At 37.9% G+C, this 26,903-nt stretch overlaps 1 protein-coding gene across 1 annotated transcript in view; it reads left to right on the forward strand.

The window, feature by feature from the left end:
* The first annotated feature begins 657 nt into the window (after positions 1 to 657).
* The window catches only part of LOC146591214 (ATP-dependent translocase ABCB1-like), a 33,761-nt gene continuing 7,515 nt past the window's right edge, over positions 658 to 26,903 (forward strand). The window contains exons 1-21 of the mRNA XM_085313260.1: positions 658 to 706; positions 1,862 to 1,949; positions 2,046 to 2,094; positions 3,117 to 3,270; positions 3,691 to 3,757; positions 3,983 to 4,174; positions 5,256 to 5,427; positions 6,456 to 6,580; positions 8,959 to 9,136; positions 10,144 to 10,257; positions 11,251 to 11,361; positions 12,883 to 13,008; positions 14,277 to 14,480; positions 15,953 to 16,123; positions 18,123 to 18,284; positions 18,782 to 19,021; positions 21,003 to 21,149; positions 22,164 to 22,268; positions 23,075 to 23,152; positions 24,282 to 24,365; positions 26,429 to 26,632. Coding sequence (XP_085169386.1) covers positions 658 to 706; positions 1,862 to 1,949; positions 2,046 to 2,094; positions 3,117 to 3,270; positions 3,691 to 3,757; positions 3,983 to 4,174; positions 5,256 to 5,427; positions 6,456 to 6,580; positions 8,959 to 9,136; positions 10,144 to 10,257; positions 11,251 to 11,361; positions 12,883 to 13,008; positions 14,277 to 14,480; positions 15,953 to 16,123; positions 18,123 to 18,284; positions 18,782 to 19,021; positions 21,003 to 21,149; positions 22,164 to 22,268; positions 23,075 to 23,152; positions 24,282 to 24,365; positions 26,429 to 26,632 — 2,820 coding nt within the window. The remainder of the gene's footprint in view (positions 707 to 1,861; positions 1,950 to 2,045; positions 2,095 to 3,116; positions 3,271 to 3,690; positions 3,758 to 3,982; positions 4,175 to 5,255; positions 5,428 to 6,455; positions 6,581 to 8,958; positions 9,137 to 10,143; positions 10,258 to 11,250; positions 11,362 to 12,882; positions 13,009 to 14,276; positions 14,481 to 15,952; positions 16,124 to 18,122; positions 18,285 to 18,781; positions 19,022 to 21,002; positions 21,150 to 22,163; positions 22,269 to 23,074; positions 23,153 to 24,281; positions 24,366 to 26,428; positions 26,633 to 26,903) is intronic.

Here is a 26,903-nt window from a genome sequence, read left to right on the forward strand (position 1 = left end):
CAGACTGATTATATATCTTATTGTAATTATTATTTTAACCCACCTCARTGACTCAAATTCTTTTTCTTTGTTTTTTAACGTATATACATGACATATAGAGCAAAGCGTAGGGGAACTTGGACTGTCAGTCATTTACTGTCTCAGAATATCACTTAGTTGGTGCATGGCATGACGCATACAAGTATCTTTAGTCTTCATCTTGATGACTGTGGTCAGTTATAACTGCTCAGTAAGTTTTAATCAAACATAAATTATTAAGGGAGATCTTCTATTCTATATTGTATGAATTATCCTGGATGATCTATTATGAATAATCTAGATGATTTAGTATTTATATGATATAGCACAAAGGACTACTTAAGACGATAACTGGGTTCAGTGGTATTGTTCTAGTTTGTACTGATTTACTATCTCCAAACAAAAGTAGTGTTTTATCATGCTGTTATAAATTTCTTTTAGTCCTTCTTTGTCAGTAGGGGCAATATTGATACTAAAATGTACTGAGTTATGAAAAAAACATAATTTTCATGAGAACTCTTTACTTATCGACTATTTCCAAAGGTGGTGTTGTGGGGAGCTTTTGTTATTTTGTATGCAGGTTTTGCCTAATGCGTCTTTCATCTTTGCATCTCATAAGTGTACAACAAAGGAAAAATCATGAGAGATGATTTTGTAAATCATGTAAAACCGGACCTCTCTGATGCTGGTAAGCTACGTACCTGAAAATGTTGTATGTGTTTGAGAATATATTTCACAGCTCCCAATACATCAGGCTTGATTGCTGTAGTGATTTTATAGGAGATAGCATGTTAGCAGGCTTTGAATATATTATTCTATAGCAATTTGCTGGACATACCCTGTTTTCRGCTTCATATTCTTCCAGTTCAGTAAGTTTCTAGTCAGTTTAAAATAACTAAAGYGATTACGCAGAAAATGTTCATGCGTAAGAGTCATTACACTGAGCTGAACTACATTCATTCACATGAGTAAAGTTATTTAGGTGATACTGGCCTGGGCATGCAAATAAGTTGAGCCCAATAAGGTAGACATATGCTGTGCCTTTGAATGGTTATTTAAACAAATCTTTAGACTGCCTGACAAAGATGCATAAAAACAGCACGTGGAAAATTCTATACACAGTGAATCAGTAGTTGTAATTAAGGTCAAAGCAGATTGGGGATGGGTACTATGTTGAGACCATTTCTCCCCATGTGAGATTTGCAACTGGCTCCTTGTTRTGGTTTTGCTCATCAGTTTCTTTATCCACTTGTTACACCTCATCTTATGCTGTTATAATCATAAACTGGGGTGAGATTCCTCTTTTGTATGGATTTCTAAAGTCTTTAGTACAAAGAAGCTGGGCTCTGTGGAAACTACAGCAATACAAAGAAAAAAATAAAGATGGCTGTTGCAGGCAAAGACACAATTCTGCAGTTAACTCGCACACATTCAGTGTTACCTACAGCAATTATAATCTTTACTATAAGCAATTTCACTTAATAAGTAGGGCTTCTCCTCTTTTTTTGCATTGAATTGTGTAGGTATTTGTAGAAACATTGTCTAATTTTGCTTTTAGTCTTTGATACCTTTTCTGTACAAGTATGTTTTAATGGTGAAAAAAGAAGGTTGTTTTCTTCACAAAAATGGAACTGGACACTTTTTCTGGAGAGGAGGAGATGAACTGAAGAGAAAGGAAGTTTCAAGAAAAATAAGCTGGGTCATTTCAAGAATATGAGAATAACTAGCCTTTAAGCTTTAAACTGCAAAAGAAAGAGCAGGGAAAGATGTAAGAAAGTGGTACAAAAGACTAGATAAAGACGGGATAAGACTGTTAAAACAAAGTCTGCTTTTTGTTCCATAGAACCTGCAAGCAATGGATATGACAACCCCTCTTTCCAATATGATGAAAATCTTCAACAGAGTGACCAGTTAAAGACTAAGAAAAGAAAGTAGGAGATTCTCTGAACTTAATGTATTGGCTGTTGTTTTTTATTGCTTTGCCATAAGGAGCATATCTTAATTTAGTCTTTTGTATTTCCTCCTAGGAAGGAAAATGAGAAGACAGAAAAAAAAGTGGTTAGTATTTTTGAACTGGTGAGTGTCCGGTTTGATGGTCTACTTTACATTTCCTTTTCTCTATCTGTCACTGTGAATCATTTATGTATGTATAACAGTTAATAGGGAATCAAAAACTGGGGAAGACGTCCGAGACCCATGAAATGCTAAATCCTCTTTAAAATTTGGAGTGCTATGTCAGGTTCCCACCAGAGAGTAGTACTGGAAGTAGTTCAGTGTTAGTGCTGATGCAGAATGAAGCTCACCCATGTTGAGGTTGCTCTAGGACATATACACTGCACAGGCCCTTGCCTTAGCTCCATTTATAAAGGATTTATCCTGTGCTTGACCTCTGAGAGATTTACTGCCTGAGACAACTAGTGGCATGTTTTCATGTCAGTTTTCTACAACAGCTATTCCCAAATGCCCCTATGCATAGACATGATTGTTTTGGACTGAGAGAACTGTTGTTCCTTTCTGGTTTATTATATGGCCATTTACGCTTCGGAGGTGGGTTAGGACACGTAGGAATAACAGGTTCTGCTTTCAGCTTTGCCGCATCCAGGAATAGCCATTGCATTTTAAATTCACATCAATTTTTAAGCCAAACAAATATTCAAGGATAGACAAATCTTAATATACAACCACTGATGCAAACAATTTCTACTGGTAGATATAAGCCAGATGCTGGTTGATAACTCTTGTTTACATTTCAAAGGCATTATCTTAGTAAATATGTAACTTGGTAGAATGTAATATGTAATAAATTTTACAGAGATCATCACTTAGAAACATACAGAACACATACTTTTTTTTCTTTTCCTGTTGATGAGGAAATAACCATGCATCCTTACAACAACCTTACTGAATATTGATTTAAAGATGTATGTGACCTATTACAAAATTATTCTTATATTCTGTTTACCTACAGTTTTAGTATTGTTGCTTCTTAGAACATATATGTAAAAGCAAAGTGTATCCTGGAAATATGCAGTACTGTACCAAGTATGTGAATTATCAGATATAACTTCACTTTTTTTTTTTTTTTAATATTCACACAGTTTCGCTATGCGGATTGGGTGGATATACTTTTGATGATAGTTGGCTTGATAGCCGCGGCTACAAATGGTACTGGATTACCACTTATGATCATTGTCTTTGGAGACATGACAAATAGTTTTGTGCTAAACGGCATGAAATCAAATGCATCAGAAGGTAAGTGAATAGACTTCTCTACACATCAGTTATGTTTTGCTTCAGAGGCTAAGATATTCCCCAGACTGAGCATCTGAAAAAGAGTATGATGAGCAAAATTCATGCTTCTGTGAGTTACCAGATCATTTAAATCAACCTTTGATGGCTTGGACAGGACAAAAGCAGTCCTTTGACTGTGGTCTTTATGAATGAGTTTCAGCATTGATGGGACAGGCAGGAGCATGGCCACCTTTTGTATCATCAGTTATTGGGCAATGTTGTGCCCTTAGAGCAATAAATTCAGAAAAGGTGAATCTGTATTTGCCTAGTGTCTGACACCATTTGCTAAATGTAGAACACTCAAAAACAGATGACCCTAGACTACCATGATTTATTTTCTATATATATTAATTGTATAATTCATAGCTAATTTTTTTGCAGATACTTCAGTAAATGAGTCCAGTTGTCCATCAATTCCAGGGATAGATATAGAAGCTGAAATGACAAAGTAAGAATCTTTGTAATTACTCTCTTACAATAAATTATTATTATTATTATTATCCCTTTGAGTAGATGCCAAATTTTACCTTCTCAGAAGGGCTTTACAATAATTCATCACAAGCTTTGCTATTTACCTTAGTGGAGTAAATAAAGACTAATTGTAGTTTTGTAGATGTCACTTCTCTCTCCGGATATAGAGTGATTAGATGGCCTTTTTGTTCCCTTCTCCCAGATTTGCTTACTATTATGTTGGAATTGGCTGTGCTGTGTTGATACTTAGCACCATCCAAGTGTGGACATTTTTGATCGCTGCTACAAGGCAGACAGCAAGAATCCGGCAAAAGTTCTTTTTTGCAGTACTTCATCAGGAGATGGCTTGGTTCGATACTATCCAGATTGGAACGCTGAACACTAGACTGACAGAGTGAGGGCTCTATTTATTTTTGACCCCCTAAATGTGATATCTAAAAGAAAATTGCCATTTGTCTTCTATGGAATTACCTATAGAGAGTTTTGAAGAAAACTTTGAACTGAAGTGTGAAATATTGCAGCTCTCTGAGGGAGGAATTCATTATCCTTTTCCACTTCATTTGTGCAGTTTCTGTGATATATGCATTAGAAGGGTTTATGCTATGTGGAATGCTATATTCTGCCTGTCTGACATTGGCTTTGCAATATTTATGAAGTACATGGCAGACAGTACTAGACAAACAGCTCTGCTGTCTCCAACTAGTTTACAAACACTGAAAGCTCTGACACTTTATTGAATGGGTAAGAACTCACATTTATATCCACACAGATCTCAGTCTCGACTCGATCCAAAGTCAGTTGAAGACTTTTGGAGCTTTTCCATAGACTTCAATGGGTTTGGGAGTGAGGACAGCATACCCCAGGATGCGGTAGAGACTATATAGATGAACACAGACTTTTTCTGGGTTTTAAGATAGCTTTGAACAAAGCTGTAGCCTGAAAGCTGTGAGACTTAAATGAAACCACTCACAACTATAATATCTGCACTTCTTGGGAAGAGAAAAGGGGGAAGGAAAATGGTATGAAAAACAGACGTTCTTACAAATAACAATTTTCTGATAGAGATAAGCCTTGATCTGAGGATGTGATTTAAGAATACAAAATGCATTAGAAAGCCCAGAGGAAAAAGCCATTTAGAGGAGGTCATAGAAAGTGAGAGGGTTGTTAGACTGTTTACTTGTATTATTTCATTTGGATACTGGATATGGAACCTAGGTAATTTGTGACCTAGTGACAGGACACAGAAACAACAGAGAATGATGGAAAGTACAGAAAATGAGTTGTAGAAAATAGGTTTCCACTGTACTTTGGCCATACAACAGACTAATGGCACCATTCAGTAGCTGTAGTTAGAAATTTTACCCTGTGCCATTAAGAAATTGCAAAATTTCTTATATATCATGAAAGTGGAGGACAGGGAAAGGTTTAAAATAAGAAGCACTCCAAATTAACAACCTCTTTTTTTTTTTTTTAAGTGACATCAACACCATCCATGAAGGCATCGGAGACAAAATCTGTATATTTGTACAATTTTTTGCCACATTTCTGGCAGGGATTATTATAGGATTCATCCACGGCTGGAAGCTGACATTAGTGATTTTGTCAGTCAGCCCTCTGCTTGCTGCATCAGCAGCAGTTTGGTCAACTGTAAGTGTGCGGAACTAATAAAGAAAGCAAACCAGAAAAACATCACAATTCTTCTCATACATAGGAAAAGGGAAGAGAAAGGAAAAATCCTTGCAAGGGCTCTAAGTTGGGAGGCTGGTCCCATAGTTACTTTATCATTTATTCCCCTCTTCCYGTGGCTTTGTTACTTTGGGTGCCCCAAAAAAGCACGAGCATGCCCTTGCATGTCATGTTCCTTCAATCTACCTACTCTACCTTTATGCCATGTAGCAGGAGGATAATTTGCATCTTCCTCATACAGAGTATTGCCTGAGGAAAGCCAGGCATGTGCTCATACCCCTCATACTTCCCTGTTAATACAAATGCCTTTCAAGCTCTTTCTGTTAATGCAGGCATAGTACTATACTTCTTGCAAATACTTTACCAAGTTTCATGCCAAGTACAGAGTTGACATGGGAACATATATACAGCTACCACAGAATGGCGTGATACAAATCAGTGAAATATCTGGAGAAGTTTCCCTTACAGATGGGGAGAGATTTTTCTCTTGTCAATATCTTGTAGTCCCATTAATGGTCACTGCTTGTATTCTTTAGTTGTAATATTGGAATGTTCCCCTTGAAGTACTGCAAAGGAATAATACGTACGGAAAAAGAGAATTAGRAGCTGTAATGTAATGAGTTTGCTTACTTCCGTGTCTGTTGTTGCTCTAGTTTCTGAACACCTCAGCTTGCAATATTTCTGTGCTCTGAGCACCATTATGTAAAAAAGTACTGTTTATCCTCGTTGGATGGAGAACAGAACTACTTACATTGCCTGTTAAAGTCATCTCTAAAGAGCAGAGTTTACTCTGTGAGGAGTCACTCTACTGTGATTTGGACACAATCAAAAAAGCTAGAGTTTGGGGAAGTTCATGGCAGATGGAGGAGTTGATCCCAGATTTCCTAAAATTTATTCTTGTGCCTTGACCATTGATTACTCTTCTTCACCAATACAGTGTGCATATACTTTTGATAGGCTGCAATAAAATCTGTTTTCCAACTTTCCAGCTCCTGGCATCACTTACTGCTAAAGAGCTGTCTGCTTATGCTAAAGCAGGGGCTGTAGCAGAAGAAATCTTGACTGCTGTGAGGACTGTTATGGCTTTCAATGGACAAAAAAAGGCAATAGCAAAGTAAGTTTTTGAATTAATAATAATCCTACTTCATATATGCAAAAGARTTTTGGGTGTAGAGTATTGGAGAGGGGTGAGAGGAGGAGATGGCAAATTATCTTTGGACTCAGTTTATCCTTTTTTAAGTGAATAGCTCACCTGAAAATAAAGATGTGTAAACAGACTGAATCCATGAGCACAACTATTCAGTTTTATCACTGCAGCATTGTCCAAATTTCTCTTCTGAAAGAGATCTGCAGTTGAATTCAGAAATCAAAGCTAAGGAAGGGTTACCTTTGTCTAGTACTCAAATACAGCAAAACATGTGATTAATTGCTTAACTTCTAGAACATGTGCACTGCTGTTCTGATCTTTGATTAATGAGCTTATTTTTAAGCTTCACTGGATAAAGGCCTTAAGTAAAATCGCATCACTGACTTTTATTATTTTAATGCTTTGCAAATAACACTTGTAGTTGACCTAATCCAGTGTTGGCCCTAGTCACATGTAGAAGGTGAGTCACTTGGTGTGAGCTGGAAATGGCAGGCCAGAACTTCTTTCACTTATCTGTCAAATAACCCAATAAGCAAGCAAATGAAAAAAAATCTGTGCATGATACAGGGCGTTGCTGGTGTCATCCAGCTGGGGAATGCAAAGACCTAATCTACAGCATCCATAAATCTTTTCCATCTTGCTCAGCTGTCATGATTGCCCTGCTCTTGTGTAAATGTTCTTAAATGGTGTAAGCTCTAGCTCTGGGTCCCACAGTCTGCTTCTGTATTCGCCTGCTTCTAAGGGCTGAAATCTGGCTATCTTATGTTACTGGTCTCAGCTTACTGGGTTTTGCCCTTAAATTGCAACGGTTTTGAGATCCTTTTTTTTTCCCCTTTCTTTCTTTTTCTAGAGTCTAAACCCTTTTCTCTTGCATGATGAAGGCAAAAGCCCTGAAACTGGCCTAGATTAGTCATGTCCTACCAAGACTAGAGTCTGAGTGTCCTATGATAGGAGACCCTTCRAACTACTTTTCCCTTATTCCTGAGTTCTAGAGACAAAATAACTGATATCCAGGTAACTTCATACCATTAAGACCTTTTTCTCCCTCTGCTGTTGACCAGTCAGCATCTTCCACAGCTCTACTTCATTCTCATGTGGAACAGGTGGCTCTCCTGTGTGGCTTTCCTGGGAACATCCCTACCCAGGGGCTGAGTAGGACATTTTGAAAACTGTAGGTTTCCTATACAGCTCTTGAAAGATAGTCTCAAGGAATTAGGAAAAGCCACCATAGTGATTCACTGTACAGAGTCTCCGCTGGCTGCAAATGTTTGCACTTGCCAGAGACCTTAAGTCATCTGTTTTTGGCAGAGGCTCAGTGCTTCCACTGTGATGAATTATACTTGTAGCCCATACTTAAATCCAATTCTCATTCTCTATTCTTGGAGGATCTATGATGCTGCTGATTTGGGGTATTGGTTGGTCTTAAGAAGGTAACCAAGCCAAAACATTTCAATATGTTTGAGTAGCGAATACAGAATTAGTAGAATGCAGCAACTTACATAATCAAAATCAGTTTGCGTCATTTTAAGATTCCTTCCCAAATGGCTAAACTTGACCCTTCACTTCAGATCTTCCTACTATGGGGAATTGGTGTGCAAAAAAGTATGCGCTATGGAGGAAACTACAAGTTGCTGAGCCATGCCACTGACTGACAAGTAAAATGATATCTGTGATCCTTAGGTTATATTTTCCATAAAGAGCTTGAGAAAGTGAAAGCTATTAGTTGGAAACTAGAGATGAATGAACTTGAAGCATCCTTAGAAAAAATAATTCTTTCACTGAACTCATCAGTCTTTATGCTGGTCTTATGTGTTCACTTACTTGCTATATTGTCATGATAATCAGTAAATGAACCTAAGTGAAAGACTTACAACTTCCAGAATGGTCAGCAAGAGAACAACTCTGGTAGTTAGTGGGAGCTCTGGCTTCCTGTCATTTATCTGGCTTCATCCATGGTGCCTATTTTTTTCAAAAAATTGTTGATAACGCCTTTTTAAGATTTCCTTTCAGAGCTAAGAACAACAAGTTGTTCAACAGTGGTATCTTGTCTTTCATCATGAAAATGAAGTCATTGTACTCAATTGTTTTCTAACTTTGTCTTTCACAATGGTAATTCAGTTGTGAATGATGTGTTTAGATGTTTTCAGAATATGTCAGAGCAGATTTATTCAAAAGAATTATATTCCTGCTAGCCTTCTGTCAAAAAATATTCTGCACACTGGATTAGAATCTGGTTCATTACTTTTATAGCCAAAAAAGCTTTTAATTAAGAAGGGCATTGAGAAATGTCAATCAGAGTGGCGTGTGGAACCTGACAAATTAATTGTTTCCTCATCCATTTTCAGATATGATGCTAACCTGGAGCTAGCTAGAAGTGTTGGAGTGAAAAAATCCATTACCACCAACACATCTCTAGGTGTTTCAAATTTTTTGATCTTTGGATCCTATGCGCTTGCGTTTTGGTATGGAACCAAACTCACTGTGGAGGATAAAGAAAATTATGACATTGGTCGTGTGTTAATTGTAAGTACAGCAGTGCAGCCTTGAAAAATGCTCTGTAATTTCAAGCAAATACTCTATTATACAAGCTGTCTATATAATTATCCCTACTTTCTCCTCAGCCACAAGAGGCATACTAAAGTAGCTGTTAAAGACTTACTCGGTTTAAAATAACTGAGGGGAGGGCATTTGTTTTACCTAACTTTGGTATTAAAGGGTAGGTATCTAGTTTGAACAGGACACTTGAATTTCCACTGTAATCAACGTTGGRGTAAAAATACCCATAGAGTATAATTTTTCCCACTTCTCCCACTATTGTAGGGCAAGATGAACAACCTAGAGCTGCTATCTAGGCAGCAAAAACAAATAACTTGGACTGCCATTAAATGAATCCCACTGGTGCGGTCAATGTGTACTCTGAAGTCCTCAAGATCTCATTTGGCCAAGATGTCTTTTTTGTGGGGTATTGTTATTGTTACTTTTCACTTGCAAGTAACATTATGTTGGTCTTAGCAATATGTTTAGGTTTCTATTGGTTTGCAGGTGTTTGGCTATCTTCTTCAAAAGTTTGGCTGCATGCTTACCTTTCAGGCTTTGAGTGACTTCTGATGAGTTCTCCTCAGTGTGGTTCTTCACAGCAAGTGAAGTGCAGTGAAGCTAATTGAGTACGTCAGTCCCACAGCTGGGATTTCAGTTAGGAAACTCTGGACTATGTTTGGGAGCCTTGTACCTTTGGGAACATCTGGAAAGAAACAGGGAAAGATATTTGTTCTGATTGCAGATGAAAGAGAAAGCAAACGTATAGAAAGGAAAAGCCAATCATGCCACAAAAACACATATCAGTAGTTACTATTCACTGTTGAAAAACTTAGAGTGGCCAGGAGCTATTATAAAACTCACCTTTCACTTTTACATTTGATTTTCCTGGAAAGTATGCAGCAGAAGGTCTCGGGCATTGACTTGGAAATGACCAAAGCACTGGTGGATCTGTAATCGCCACTTACCTCGTGCCTTCTCTTTTTCTGATGCAGGTCTTCTTCTCTGTGCTTATCGGTGCCTTCTCGCTGGGACAGGCAGCTCCCAACCTTGAGAGTGTCGCTAATGCACGTGGGGCTGCCTATGAAGTGTACAGAATTATCAATAAGGTGCTTAAAAATTAAGCTTTTCAACTAGGTTTACGTTTTCCATCTTTGTTCTTGAGGGATGTAAAAAAAAAAAATCCCTAAAGCCCGAAACCATGAACCCTATAAAGGTGCCTACTGCTGAAACCAATAGTAAGATATCTCGATTCATGGGATGGAAACTAGTTCTTTTTTGCTACAATGAATTTGGGGAATCCTGGGATGTGTATCTGAGACTTGTGCATAAGGTCTTTTTCTAAAATTAGATTTTCAGTAATATAAGGAAAGTAGCAAGTAAAGTGAAACTACATCAGGTTTTTTTAATGCCTATATGTACAATTTCAGCTGAACTGTTTGTTTTTTGTATTTGAGCATAATAGTGCTATTGAAAGCTATAATAATACAAATTTACAGTGACGATGTTGCTATGAAAGAATATTTCCACATTATTATTATTATGTTAGCCTTATTGTTTTGTGGAGCAATTGTTTATCTACGTATATGAAATATTTTAAACCAATAGTACTAGAAAGCTAATATAGAAATGGCTGCATTTTTCCCTTTCCTGAGTATGAAACCCTCCTATATGTGTATCTGAGGTCATCATTTTGGCCATGGGATTGTACAGTCACTTAAGTTCTATACTTGCAGATTTTCTGCCAAATATTTTGTTGCATTTGTGAATGTGTTGTATTTGTAGAATTAAAATTCACACATTTAATTGTTCCCCTGTATTCATCTCCAAAAAGACTAAAAATCCTTAGGTCAGCTGGGTGTGCCTAGTAATTCCATGCCATTTTTCCCATGAAATTTGTGTTATGTTTTTAAAGTCAAAAGGCTTGGTAAGAATAGCACTTCAATGATGTGCAGCGCCCCCCAAGTAAAATGCAACAGCTCTGCAATGATGTGCTGCAATGTAAACCAGCAGCTAAGACTGTAGAGAACAGTGTATTCAGCTGAAACAGCAGTTCCAAAAGTATAGTAATGAGCAATGAATTTTAAAATACCTCTTTCCAGAAACGGCTTATAGATAGCAGTTCTCAAGAAGGCTACAAACCAGACAAGCTCATAGGAGAAATTGAGTTCAGAAACATCCATTTCAATTACCCATCCAGACCAGATATTAAAGTAAGTATTCACTGTGGTTGTATCTAGTGCAATGAAATTCTGCAGCCTATATATGTATTCTTTCTTTAATCCTTTTGTTATCGTTACTCCTCAGTGCTTTCTCAGCTCAGAAATCAAAGGTGACAGGGCAGAGCTCTTCATCCTTTCTCTTAATGACCTCTCCAGGAGATGAGCTATGTTGCAGGTCTGGAGGCCAAATGGGAGGGAAATAAGAAATATTTTGTTATCCCTCTCAAATCTACTGAGTCAGCAGCTCTCCCTACTAATAGTGTCAAATAATATTAATAGAACCATAAAGAATCAGCAAAAATATGTGGAAGTTATGCACAATCTCCCAAGCAATTGATGCAACACAGTGTAATCTCCACTGTCTAGACTAAAACAGATCAAATATAGCTACTGTCAATGTTAATCTTGACAACACCTTTCCTGATAACAGCAAGTTAGAAACAGCCCATTAGGTGAGTGTGACTATTGGCATCAGAAGAACTTACAGTATCCAGAATATAATTCTTGCTTGATATGTGGACACCAGGATATCAGCATCCTGGAGATGTGAACTTCACTGGATGTAACACAGGGAGAAAAGCGCAAAATTGCAACTATTTTAATCTCTCATTGCAAAAACATGTGTAGGCAAAACTGTAAATCAACCTGATATAAACAAAAAGAGTTCCCATAGCAGCAAAATATTTTGGCAACTGTACAGTATTACTCATATATGTAAAGGACATCTTTTGAGGTAAAATGTTCCTAAATGTGAAAATGGCAACAAAGATGCCGTTATCTGAACTATTATTCCCAAGGTTGCTCAGGCCCTTAACAATAAGGGTTGTGATTTCTTAAGGACCTTCCAGCAGTTACCTTTTCARAACAATCATTTGTAGACTAAAAATGGAACAAACCGAGCTTGTTTCTCAGCAATAATGCTTAGCACCTTTGAAATATTTTTTCTGTGAGATTCATAACTAAGTTTTATATTTTCTAAGCCCTGAAAAAGGAGGAGGGCAGTAGAACATACGCTACAATGTCACACAAATCAGAGAAAATGAGCCATTAAGTTTTGAGTACTGTGGCTGTGTCTATATTGGTTGATTTGAGTGTTCTAGGGAATTTTCCCAGGCACTGGAATGCAATGGTCTATGCAGGGAAGCTGTTAAAATGTTTCTTGGCATGAACTTGGCCTGTTCCAGCCATCAATCTTCTCAAATAATTCCCAGGCTTGGTTTGGTAGCCAGAATGATCCAGGGACCATTCCCCAAAGGCAGGTTGCCTACTGCCATCCTGTTTTGGAGGCTAATACACTTTAAAAGCATAGTGTAGGCTGTTCCAGATCAGTGCCCCAGAACATTCCCAGATACATTTAAATTACTACAATTGCAGTAAGCTGTCAGATGACACSCCACACTACTTTCTCGATTATTGCTATAATTATTTTCACAGACTATCTTATAATCAATCTACCAATTTAAATAACTTCAAATTTGTCAAACTGGAACATAAATATTGGCTTTTTTCCAGATTCTCAAAGGCCTAAACCTGAAAGTTCAAACCGGGAAGACCATTGCTCTAGTTGGTGCCAGTGGTTGTGGAAAAAGCACTACCATTCAGTTGCTGCAGAGATTCTATGATCCCGTTCAAGGAGAAGTAAGTTCCTACAAGTGAACTACAAAAACTGAGAGCTATTAGGATAAGCATGAATTTTCCATGTTGACTGAAATTTCGTTATTGATTGAATTCAAGTCCGTCTCTGCATAGTTTTGTAATTCCACCATTTAAACTTCAAATTAACTGTCTTTTTCTGATGGTCTGATTTTTTTCTTCATTATGTTTCTCCTTCTTATGGTAGCTTACCAGAAGTAGTAAATACCACAAACCTTTCAAGTGATGCAAAGATATGAAATTAAAGTTCTTATTAACAACTGGTTTCTAGTAGTCTGTAAATTTGACTTTCTGTCTCTTAAAAAAAACATAATTCAACAGTACTCTGTAATGTTTTTCTTCATTTCCACTGAACATAAACAAAAACCTAGAGTTCTTCTTATTTTAAATAATTGTGTTCTTAGCTCACTTTTCTGAATCTGCTAGCCCACAACAAAACTTTGCATCATTATACATTGTATGTCTGCTTTACTGCTCCTAAACAGTGGATCTGGTCAGTAAATGGTCAGTGTTTCTCATGAGAAATTTTCAAAGGAAAAATATGTATTTAAGGAAAATGTTATTTTTGTATTAAACAATATTTAAAGAATGCTACTTAATAATTATTACTCTTTTTTGGAACTAGGTAAGTATTTCAAGTATTAAAGAGTAAACTACTACTATATGATGTATCTAGGTAGCTATCAATTATCAACAAGGTTTTTTTTTTGGCTATTGTTTCCATGGCTGTACATGCGTCGGTATGCTGTTTTTCTGCTGTGCCAGTGTAAATGTTCATAGGACCACGTGGCAAATGATCTGGCTTAAAAACAATCTCCCTCATTCTTTTTGGTGGATTTGGACTGTTTCTTCGATCTGATGTAAGGAGCAGCCATAGAGTGTGTAGCCACAGTTGAGAGGACAGTGAGCTCTGGCACAGGGACATGAAAACAGGGAAAAAAGTAATCAGGGAAGAAGAAGGAAATCTCTTAAACCAGCTTTGTTCTCAGACCACATATTTATTGAACAAACCTTGATGTCTTCCCTGTTTGTACTGCTCCTCTCCAATTTTTAGTTCATGCAGTACATGGAAAAACTGCAAAAAATGTCTCCCTTGCATTAGTTTTCTACTAAAGAGAACAATAAAAAAAATACTTATAATTTTCATCACTGCATCTGATAATGAAGTCAGGTAATAATCATTGGCCTATTTCAATTCATGATTCAACAGAATTAATTTCCTTGTCACCTTTGACATATGCTTGTCCTCTCAGGTTACCTTAGACGGACAGGATATTCGGACACTTAATGTAAAGTGGCTAAGAGAAAATATTGGTATTGTGAGTCAAGAGCCCGTTTTGTTTGCAACGACAATAGCTGAGAACATTCGCTATGGCAGAGAAGATATTTCTGATGCTGAAATTGAGCAAGCAGCTAAAGAAGCCAATGCTTTTGATTTTATATCAAGACTGCCTGATGTGAGTTCATGAACTTTTTTACTATAAGAATCAAAGGTCTGTTTAGGCCAGTGTCCTTTTTCTGACARGAAGAGCATGGGAAATTAAGCTATAGTGTAACTTCCCCAAATAAACTTATAGCCTCCAGCAGCTTTCGGTTCAGGGACTTTCTGGCTCACAACCTTTGCGTGGTTGCCCTCAATGGATTTGTTCCTATGTTTGGAAGAAATTTAGATGTTTTAACTCAGGAGAACAGAAGCTGTATGGCTGTATTACCATCCCTGCTGAACTCATACAGTGTGGGGAGAGTCGGGCTTTTAATTAGAAGATACAGAAATCCAAAGCTCTGCATGGAGAGTCATCTGCCCAGTTCAATAGGAAATGGGGAACTAGGAAAATGTGCCCTGAACTCAGGGTATTTCTGGGAGCTTAATCTGGAYTGGAGAGAGGCATCTCCTTCCACCTGAGATTCACTACTTTGAATACTCTCCTAGTAGTAGATGCATTAATGCTTTTCCTTCAGTGGAAAAAAAATAGAAAAAAAGAAAAGAAAAAGAAAAGAAACAAAAAAGAACAAGATCAGTCACTAAAAACACATCCTCAAGAATAGATGATAGTATGCCCCTCCCTTTTGGTCCTGCAGTTAAAAGAGGTGGAAAAGTGCCCACTAGGCACAAGGTAATTGTTTTTTCTGATTTCCARTTCTTCTACTATCAGAGAGAATTCAACCCGCATCTCTCAGGAGTGTGCCATTTCTAGCATGAAAAAGCCTATTCCAAGATGGGAAAAGTTCACGATATCCTCTTCTAAAGCCATTGTACTTGCATGATTTTCCTGGGTCAGAGGGACAGGAAAGTGGGACTGGACCCCAGAGGCTGAGGGAACTAACCAGCTGAGAGCCAGGAATTTAAGTCTTTCTTGTCAGCAATGGTTATTAGGTTGTATTTTCTGATTAAACAGCTGTAATATAGTGTAGCTTAGGACTTGCTCCTTTGGAGTGAGTGACTGGGTCAGCAAGATCCAAGTTGTGACACCAGGGACGTGTCCTGGGATCMGAGGAGGCAATATTAGAGGTCCTGATGTGACATTGATATGACTTGGTTCCCTACAGTCTCAGCCCTGTTGAAAAGGTAGATAGTCCTCAGCAAATGTAGAGCGCAAATGCATGTACCTAATTTTACTGACTTCAGAAAACCCAGGATTTGGAGCACTCTGAGAGCAAACAGTAATTATCAAGACTTTAAAGTTCAAATTTAGGCATATAAAGTGCATAACGGGGGTAGGGGAGCTTATCTAATGGCTAGTTGGACAGGTGTAGTTGCATGTTTGCTCTGTCTTTGTAGATGATACCTGCATCAGGTCAACCAGAATAACCTCTTGTCCCGAAGTTGAGTGTGAGCACAACATTGTACATATTGTCTGTCACACTGGCAGAGAAGTGTGAAGTTTGTTTGAGACATTCCAACTTTTATTTTATCTTCTCTTTTTCTCAGAAATTTAACACCATGGTAGGGGAAAGAGGGGCTCAGCTGAGTGGAGGACAGAAACAGCGAATAGCTATTGCCCGTGCCCTGGCAAGGAATCCTAAGATTCTTCTTCTGGATGAAGCTACATCGGCATTAGATACTCAGAGTGAATCCATCGTGCAAGCAGCTCTTGATAAGGTATCAATTTTGTTATTAAAGCTACCAGTCACCATGAAATAGTGCATTGCAACAGCATTTGAGAAAAATTAACATGCAYGTTTCAGTGCAGCTTTCTGAATCAAGGACACTGGAAAATAAAATTTGGATGGATGTTTCAACTTCAGTGTTATAATAGTAAGTTTATAGTAATTAATCACAACTCCACTTGGGAATCACATCTATTTTTTTTTTTAGCATCATTACTAATTATCAAAACATTTGCACTCATATGAAGTATAACTTAGGTCTCCTGTTCTTCTTTCCTCAGATCACAATTGTTCATTTGCTGGTTAAGTATGGATAGTACATTATCAAGGCAAAGCATGAGGACTGAATGGCCTTTCAGAATTAATAGAAACATACAGTATGATATTCCTCGTACTGSTTCTTCACTGAACAGTCACTTCATAATCTTCAGACAGCTCTTGGAATTTAGTCATTCTCTTTTTCACAAATAGAGACATTCGTAAATCAGATCCTTCACTGAACAAAAACCTGAGCTAGTTACTAATACTAAGTCTCTGCCTCCCATTTGTTACCAGCATCACAGCTATAGGGGGGATGCTACTGCGGAGCAGAGCTGTCAGAGCTCACACCAGTGCCTCCGTCCCTCCAGCTCATGGTCCACTCCGTAGCATGGCCCTCCTACATCAGCAGTAGGAGCCTGGAGCCTTTCGTTAATTAAGAACGACACAGTTGGTCTAGAATGTCATATCACGTATCTGATGTGCATTTTAGGATTTTTCACTAAGCTTTTTAAAAAATGCATTACTTTTAATTTCAGTAGTCCTGAATACAGCTTTATGAATCACATGTATGTCTCAAGGGAAATACATAACTTAGCACTTTCATCATCAGTCAGTTTAAATCTATGAGGTCAAATGTAGCTGTCAGTTATACTCACAGGACTGTACCGATATTTCTAGTATTGAGGTAACATGAATTCAAAGATAATATTCTTCTAATTTGTATATAAATGATATATTATTGCTGCAGTGTAAGGCACTAAAAAGGTTGCCATAATTTAGTCTTTGTCTGCATGTACCCTATCCTTTAATCTCATGACCAAATAATAACTTTTTTCCCAGAAGTTTACTGCTTCATTTAGTGCATAACATAGAGGGAGAGCACTGCACAGGGACTGCTCTATATGCTCTGTCCTCATCCTGCAGGCTCCCAGTCTGCAAATCTCTCATTTATYGCAAGAGATTTCAGTTTTCTCTTCCTGCTCCCGAGCCAATGTCTGCTGCAGGCTTCAGGGAGGAGGCAGTCACGATTTTCTCCAGCAGTCACAAGCTGGAGCATGTTTGGTCACTGGTTGAAGGCCTGTGTGTGTCACTAGTCTATATGTGGGAGCGGGCAAGGGGTGGAGCGTGTAACCTGCCAACAGAGACTTCGGAGGCTCTAGCTGCCAGCTACTGGTAAAGCCCTGCCGAGAGCATATCGATTTGAGACACAGCTAATTTAGAAGGACTTGGAGAGAATTTCAGGGTCACATTTCTGGCTTAGATGTGCTCCACTCCGTTACACTTTCCTGCTAAGTCTTATCAGAAGTTATGCTAATGTTACCACAGAAATTATGTAAATAACATGTATTTTTTCGCTTTATTTGGAGAAATATCTATATAATTTTCATTTACCCACACATGTAGCTGTACAAACACCTGATGTGCAACTTTAGCTTGAACAGTTCRATTTAAAAAAGTCAAATAACCTTAATTATGGGCTTTAATACCGTCATTGCCAATCTAATAAGATTAATCTGACTTTATCTTCCTGAATTCAGTAATTGGACGTGTTCTTAGACTGATAAGCAAGAGACGTGAAACCAGGGAAAAGAGTGGTGATTTTTTAGAAGGGAGGGGTTTATCTAGATCTATATGTAGAAAGAGAATAAATACTTAAAAATAACTTTGTGTTGGTTTTGTTATTTACATGTACATTTAAATGTAAATTGCTTCCTTTGTTTTTCTGAAAGGCTCGGAATGGGCGTACCACCATTGTGATCGCTCACAGACTGTCTACCATCCGCACTGCTGACACCATCGCTGCATTTGAGAAGGGCGTTGTGGTTGAACAAGGTACACACAGTGAGCTCATGTTGCAGAAGGGAGTCTACCATTCTCTTGTAATGCAGCAGGTAATGGCAAATGATTGATTTTCTATCATTGCGCAATGAAGTTATAYGTGTAACATATTAAGACGACGCTTAAGACACATGCTGACATGTGCTTTCTCTCTGTAGTTCCTGCATGTCGTCCAGCTGAAAGCTAGTCAATCAGTCTAGCCTAAGACAAGGGCACAGGCTTGGATACTCGTTTTTTTTACCTGTAACAGTTTCACATTGACGTGATCTAATATGTCAAAAACGTAACTGACTGGAAGACGTAGACTACAAAATTATGACATAATCACAGAATTAGTAGATTCCAGATCCCACTTACACAAAGTGCTTACAAAAAAGATTACAAAAAAAAGAAAGAAAGAGCCAAATTCTCTATTATTACTTCCATTTCAGAACTATTGAAGCAACTGTGCTTACATGATTGAAGTAGTAATATTCATGAGAAACAAGTTTCACTCTTCCTTCTCTCCACTCAAAATGTCTTGTTATTGTATATCCTGAACTGTCACTAGGGTTGTAGCAATAATGTTCAAGATGATGGGACGTCAGAAGAAGATGAAGATACAGAAGCTGAGGAATGTGACGACAACAACAGAAATGATCTTGTGCAGGAATCGACTGGTCAAGCTGATTTTGAGGATCTGGGGATCTTTAAGAAAGGCAGCATTCGTAGAAGATCCAGCAGATATAAGAGCAAGAGGTGCTCTTCTAAGAAGAAATCTTCTAAAAAAAAGAAAGAGAAGGAGCTGGAGGTTGGTACTAAAATTTTAGTTCAGAGGTTTAGTGATAGCTTGTAAGCATAATCATCAAGCACATTATTTTAATTATTTCTAGATAGCTGACAGCCTTTACTCTGGTGCTATTATARGGAGTACAAGCTACGGTGAATACTTGCCCTCAGGAATATAAGGGAAACATACATTTCAGATATCACAAATTACATTTGGACACTATTGACACAAAATGTGGGAAAATTTGTGCTGTTAGAGATTTATTATAATCAGTTAAATAAATACTAAGTCTCAAGTTTTGCCACACTACATAAAAGTAGCTGTATTAATTTCAATGTCCTTGGCAAGTTCTAATTCTGTCTAGTTAAAGTAATAATTGTGAGATTTCATTTGCATTATTCTTTACTTCCTACTGTGAAGTGTTTCACAAACTTGAGGATAATATAATCCCCAGGGTGTGTATAGCAAGTTTTAAGTCACTTTGGGATATATACATATATATGAAATGGAAAAAAGGTACCAAAACTCTGATTTTTTTAAGTTTAACCTAAAGAAAAGAACCACTTCTCTCTGTCTTAATGTATATATCAATATATCTATATAGTTCTGGAGGTTCTTATTTATTCAAGTAAGACACTTTCATTGAGCAGAAGAAGAAAGAAGTCATGTTTTAGAGATTGAACTCTTTTTTGTCAAAGTTGAGCAAAACTTGCTCATTGCAATCAGTAGGAGAACACTCCTAGTGGATTCTGGGTTCTGCTTTGTCTAGAAAGCTCGGCATAACTTTAGTTTTGATCCCATTTTGTATTATTTGAACTGCATGTAACAATCCTTTGCATTTTAGGTATTAAATGTGCTGGCAAAAGAGTTGCCAATTTTTTTTATTATTATTTTAATCTGACTTCAGGACCTTCAATGTGAAGAAATAAAATACATATTCTGAAGTAAAAACCTGGATCCTTTGAAATCTATGGAAATTGGGATTTCATCTGTAGTACAGCATCTGATTATTTAGCATACTTTTGGAAGCCATGGTGTGCTTTGTATTTATCTATGTCTCTTTTCACTAGAATATGGTTTCCAGCTAATACACGATGCAAACAGTACACAGGATGGATCTATTTGTATTATCACAGAAATGTGTGACTTTAAAACGTACTTTTTATGTGTTTATTATTACTATATTCAAGCTTAAGATCTTAGAGGAAGTGAGTGTACGTACTCATGGCTTAGTACTCATCACATTGGCAAAAAAATTACGAAATGAAGCATCTAGCTTTTGTAATTTTTTATTTCAAAAAGTTCAACTCACTTTTATGGTTGAAGCTCAACYGCTCGATGCCTCTGAATCACAGGATAAGATAGCCAGGAGGCAGAAGCAATAATCCCATCTAATATTTTGTCTCATTTCCAGTGTTTTCATTTTTTGCTTTTCCAGACCAGTGGAGGCATAAACATATGAGTAAATCAGTAAAACACAACAGAGTATTTGTGTATTTTCAGAGTAGATGCGGGCTAAATCACTGTTACATATGCCTGTTTAATGCTTCTGATAATGATACATAGGCTGCATTTTGTAAAAGAAAAAGACATCTATACCCAGTTGTATTACTGCCAACTCACTAGCATTTAGCTGAAGCTGAACTAGATCTTTTCTCTGCTCTAGACAGTGAGATCTTTATAATGATTTGAGTGTTAAAGTTGCCATTCATGATGACCAGTCCTATCTGACTTTCAATGAGCTGTACTGACCCTTCTCCCCTCATGACTTAGCCCTTTATATTTTTGTCTCCGGATTTGTACAGTGTAATTGAAGTCCTAGGATATGAAACAGCAAAGCTGCAGATCTCCAGCATGTTTGCTCATTCAGAGAGCACATAGAGGGCTTTCAGCAGTTTACTAATACAGTTCACTACTCAGTGCCCAATTAAGTCCTCCTCTATGGGGATTTTTGTGTTCTGCAGCTTTCTGAGGACAAATTACAAATTTCCCTTTCTTCTAGGAAGAAAATCTCCCTGCTGTGTCATACTCCAGAATCCTGGCTCTAAACAAACCTGAATGGCTGTATGTAGTGCTAGGAGTGATTTCTGCTGCCATCTTAGGTGGAGTCCATCCTGCATTTGCAGTTATATTTGGAAAAATCATYGCGGTAAGTTCTGCAAATGGACATTGGATTCCTGAGCTTCCTTCATCCCAGSCAATTCTCTCCATGGGAGACTCTGGGTGGTGTAAATGTACTCTACTCAGGTAAATGTAGCCCCCATTAGCTCCCTTCAGGTGTCTCAGACATCCTACAGCATATAGAAGGCCACTAGATGCCTATGTTTAGACAACAGAATTACATGAAGATATGGGGAAGATGTCGATCTCTGCAGCCTGAAGGCTAGGGTCTTTTCATCAGTCCAGACGGTCTGGATCAGAATTTCTCTCAAGTTGAAATATTTTGTCTATTTTCCATCCTCATACCTYATATAAAGCAAATAATTTTCTTCTAGTCCTCAGGTTAGTCTTAAAAATACACCACGTGAACCAAAGTGAATGTGCTACTTGCCTATACTTGCCCTAGAGCTTTTGTGTATTAAATCTTAAAAGTCTTTCAAGATGCCTTGTGTTGTCAGTGCCATTCAKAACTATTGGACTTCATAAACAGTTGCTCCTTTGTTTCCCACATCACCCTCCCGCAAGGGATGAGGAGTCTCCTGTGGGGTTCCTGTACCAAACAGTTCCTATACCATGGTGCTGAAGTAGGATGATGGGGTATCATCCAGAAAAAGAAAGGAGAYTAGAGGGAAAACTTGAAAGAACGTGACAGGATTTCCAAGCAGCTCAAAGGGATATGGATTTGTCTGGTAGAGACAGGTTCCAAAGTAAAATAGATAAAACCCAGTGAACTTACTGTCTAGAGGCAGAGTCACCACGGAATTGCAGCTAATCAGCAGAGGAAATGACAAATAGTTGGAGGTGGAGGAACGTCAAYACAATGTAGGTTAAATGGAAAACTGAACTTCCTTCTGGCCCACAGCAGTGAGCTGAGTGCAGACTGAGCTCAGGATGCTGGAGACAAATACAAGAAACTGCAATAGAATAGTTTCTTGAGAAGAAGTTTGGTTTATGTAACTGGCAATCACTATGTGCTAATTTTTGTGTTTTTTTTCTTATACAGGCTTTCCAAGAAACAGATCCAGAAAAAAAGAATAACAAAACTTTGGTGCTTTGTCTAATGTTTCTTTTACTTGGAGTGATTACCCTAGCCGCATACATAATCCAAGTAAGYGTAACCAAAATGCTAAAAAGTCCATAACTCCCCACCAAGCTGCAGGTATAATTGCTATCAGTTCAGCTTAAGGAGCAAGACGGGCCTTACAAAACCATGTATAAGCGCCAGGGTTCTTTCTGACGTATGTGATTTATCTATGTGTTTACTTAAATCTAAGYAAGCAGAAGATATGTCTTTAAAAAAGCATGGCTCCATTGAAGATGAYGGTGAATTCAACATGACTGAAATCAAAGCTGAGGGCCTGGCCATAAAAGCTGTAGTTCAAACTTACATGTCCCACTGATAGTCTATAGACTTTTTCCAAGGAAAGTTGGTGAATGGCTGGCACTGAATAGAGACGTGCAGATGGTCTTTTTCATATCTTCCAACAAAGTCCACAATTTTCCATCCTCCTATTTCCGTAGCTTTCAGGAAATGGTTATTGTACATTGATGCCTATATCCCCAAATCCATTGGCATGACKGGTGCTGGTGGACACCTCTGGTAGCAATCTGAGTAGGATGGCCAACAGYGGATTGGGTCTTGTGGTTGGTTTATCTTTTGACATTGTTGAGGCGTGTGAAAAAGACATTACAACAAAGCTCCTACTTTCTTTGCCATGTTGCTCCTTTTCTGTGGGAAAACAGAGTTTTGGGCTCCAGGAATGTGAATAGCAGCTTTTCCAAGTTTTACAAATACACAGAGGATTGCAAGAGATTTCTTGGTGTCATTGCTTTTATGGTGTGATTTTTCTAATCTGTTGCTTTAGCTCAGTGTATAAAATGTGACTGTTTCTCTCTACTCCCTTCCACACACAGGGATTTATGTTTGGAAAGTCTGGGGAAATACTGACAATGAGACTGCGTTCTTTGTCCTTCAGAGCATTGCTTCAGCAGGTATGAGTTATGCAGCTAGAATTTCATGAGAGCCAGATGGCTTTTTCAGACTCTTACAAGATATATGTTTAGTTTCAGTTGTGTGGTCTGGAGAAAAGACAAACAAAAAGCTGTCTTTTCTACCAACGGCTTAGAAAAGAATACTGTTTTTGTGGAAGTCTCCTATCTCATGGGCAATTTAGCCCAGTGCTGCTACTGAAAATAGTCTAAATTTGAAGGAGTATCATTGCACATGTGCACATTTCTGACATGCTAACATGCACGTTTGACAAGAACCTGGGTGAACAAAGAGAGCTTCAGGGAGGACCATGTAAAATTAATCTGCACTTGCACATAGATTTAAGTCTAATCTGTTTAGCTGTTCAAGTTTAAATCTATATATTACAGTCCAAACAAACTGGTAACTTTTTTAAAGAAATCAAATTGCACTATTGCATCAAGAATTATTTGTGAGAAAAGTTCTTAAATTTAACCCTTTCTGTTAATGGATTCATGAAATTTTAAACAAATGATTGTTACTTACATAGGAGTTTTGAGGGTGAATAACTTGGCACCCCATGCAGCCACTGAGAAAAATTGGCAAGGACCTGTATATTCATGGAAACATCTGAAAGGGCCTAGAAGGGAAAATATTATAAGTGATTTTAGAAAATAATTCCTATAACCTTTTGGAGGTAAAAGGGCCTGTTTCCGTTCTGTATGGACAACTATAGATCAGAAATTGCTCCTCTATAGTTAATGGAGTAGGTAACTGCTGTAAGAAGAAAAGACTTACCTTTCTTCAGGCCGAAGGAATAAATGGGGTTTATAACAAGAATTTTTGAATAGATACATTCTAAAGAACATTGCAGCTGTGACAGCACATTGTTTGTGAACAATTACATGTTCAGAGCAGAATACCACTCTTTAAGTTTTTTGTTTTAGTTTACTTGGAAGATATTTACTACAGAAGAAGACTATTGTAGCTTATTGCAGTTAGTGCTGGCAGTGAAGTCACTGCCATTTCCTCATATGCTAGATGAACTGGAAGTATTTGTTCATTTTACTAATGATCCTGATAAAAATGAAATATAAGAAGAATATATAATTTTTTGAAACAAAAGATTAGTAAATGCATCTTCTCTTGCAGGAGATTGGATGGTACGATGATCAAAAAAATGCTGTTGGTATTCTGTTAACCCGGCTTGCTACAGACGCTTCCCAAGTCAAAGGGGTATGCAGATTCTTTTTTTATCTTTATGTTTTCATATTTTTCTTACAAATATTGATTGCAATTGGCAAGGGACACTGAGATTATTTCAGAAAAMAAGGTAATAAATCTACCCCACAGACTTGGAGATGCATTTAAATAGCATGCTGTTGACGTCTTGGAAATGGCTTCCCAGCTGATAATTTATGAGGACTATCAAAAATTCAGCAGATGTTCATATACCTTTCATTCCCTTGCTGCAAGTCTTTAAGCTAAGTATATAATGACAGCTATGAACTATTTCACCATACAAAATGAAATCTGTATATGTGCTGGGGACAAGAATCAGTAGAACCCAGTTTTACACCCAACGRTAGAGTGAAGACTTCAGAGTGCCTCTAGAGCCTCCATTGAGTGACATGAAGAGGTTACGCTTGCAGAAAATGCAGCTCCTTATAAACCTTAATGAACAGGATTCTTCCCATCCCCATCAAACGTACTTTTCACACAAGCAGGCCAAACAGGAAGAAATGACTTGTTATTAATAAAGAGCCCTAGAGAAGATGATGCCCAAGGGATGGGATGACTCAAGGCACTGGCATGAGAGAGGTGGCCACTGTAAACCCACCAGGAGAATATGGCAAGTTTTTCAGAATTCCACCTACTCCTCACCTCATCAGCAGTTCTTGAAAATCTGCCAGACTGGGGAAAAAAAAGAAAAAAGAAAGAAAAAAGAAAAGCAAAAAGCCTCTCTGTTCTTCCCCTTCTCCTCACAAAAAAATAAAATAAAATCACTGCAGGATTCATAGGGGAAAAAAAGTTTACTGGTTTGTTTTAAGAGGACTTTTTCAGTTTCTTTCAAACTTGTAAACCAAAAATCTACATTTTTCAGCCTCAGGTAGATTTTGTTCATCACTCCTCCTTATGTATCAATACCAGGAAAATAATCTTTGACAGAACTTAGTCATTTGAATCTTTTAAAATTCCATTTTGTTTCAGTGTTATCAAACTATATAACCCTGTTAGGACACAAGTAGAATGGAGAGGTGCAGAGAGGGTTCCTTGTTTGTAAAAGCAAACTTAGGGCAGGAAATGCTCTCCAAAGCTGTTGCATTCTCTGCAGTGCTATAAAGTGTCAGTAGGTAAGTGCCCTGCCTCATGCTGGGTGAAGTTTCCAGATCACGTTTATGAGCAGCTCCTAAAACATATGGCAGCAATTCACCTTGGCATTGATTTAGTTATTACTGTTTTAAATTGTGTTGAACAAGAAATGTCTTTTCAGGGCAGGGAAATCTTTGGCAAAAAAAGGGAAGAAATTCACATCACACACAGATTTTCATTTTTTCCACTAAAACAAATTTTGGAAGATGGACTATTTATTTCCACRGGGCTTTTTGCAGGTCTTTTTCTTCTGCAGTCCTGAAAGAGCACCTGCATCCTGGATGCCAATCATCTCTTGTTTTAGAAGCTGATGACAAAAAGTTTATACAAGCAGGGAGGAGACAGTTATTCAGTGTGCACTCACCTTTCCCACATGGTAGCTCTGCTGAGATGAAGCATTTCTGCAGGGTGGGATCAAGGTTCTTCTGAGCACCCAGTCCTAGATGCAGCTGTGTGAGAACCTGAGGATGAGTAGTTTCCATTAGCATTAGTGGGAAAGGTCGCTGGACAGCTGTCGTGAGCATGAAGCCCTCCTCACCTGCTGCTGGGTTCGTGACAGCCAAGCTGCCCCAAAACAAAGAGCCCCAGGACAGTATTGCTGATCAACATGGCCACAGGCTTCTTCCTGTGCCTTGGGTAGCAAAGGAAGTCCAGGTATATATTCAATTAGACGTCTGCTGTTACCAACTTTTTAGGCTTCTTTAACCTTACTTGAAGGTCTGAATGCTGACAGATAGCAGAAATGTCTAAGAACAGTTACTTAAGTGTATGTCTATTGTCATGACCATGCATGATTACGTTTTCCAGATGAAATTCTGGCCTTCAGTAAACAGTAATTTCAAATAATGAAATTATAATAATTAACAAAATAATTAACRAAAAGAAAACTAATGATGGATGTTTGGGTGTTTCTGGGGTTTTCTTAGGCAACTGGAACTCGACTTGGACTGATGACTATGACTGTCTGTACCCTTCTGACTGCCATCATTATTGCTTTTGTATATGGCTGGCAGTTAACTTTGCTTATCCTGGCCTGCATTCCTTTCGTTATTGCTACAAATGCAATAAGCATTCGCTCTATGTCTGGTCATGCAGCAAAAGATCAAAAAGCTTTGGAAGAGGCTGGAAGAGTAAGTTCTCCAATTTTAACTGCAGGGTTATGGTGTGAGATCATTTTTAAGGACAACATTGTAGCTCTCTTACAGCAGACTCAATTATCCAAGATAAATAAAAGGGGGAGAGGAAAGGACAGGGTGGGGGAAGAAGGGAATGTTTATATATCCCCAGGAAAAGCAAAACATCGATAACACAAAACATCTGTAAATTGGACTATAAAAGTGCATTTGAAAGCTTCCATACCAGGTTTCTATAGAGAGGAGGGACAGCTAAAACGGCAGCAAC

The sequence above is a fragment of the Rhea americana genome, unplaced genomic scaffold, assembly GCF_003343005.1.
Source record: "Rhea americana isolate MKP2758 unplaced genomic scaffold, rheAme1 scaffold_381, whole genome shotgun sequence".
Lineage (NCBI taxonomy): Eukaryota > Metazoa > Chordata > Aves > Rheiformes > Rheidae > Rhea > Rhea americana.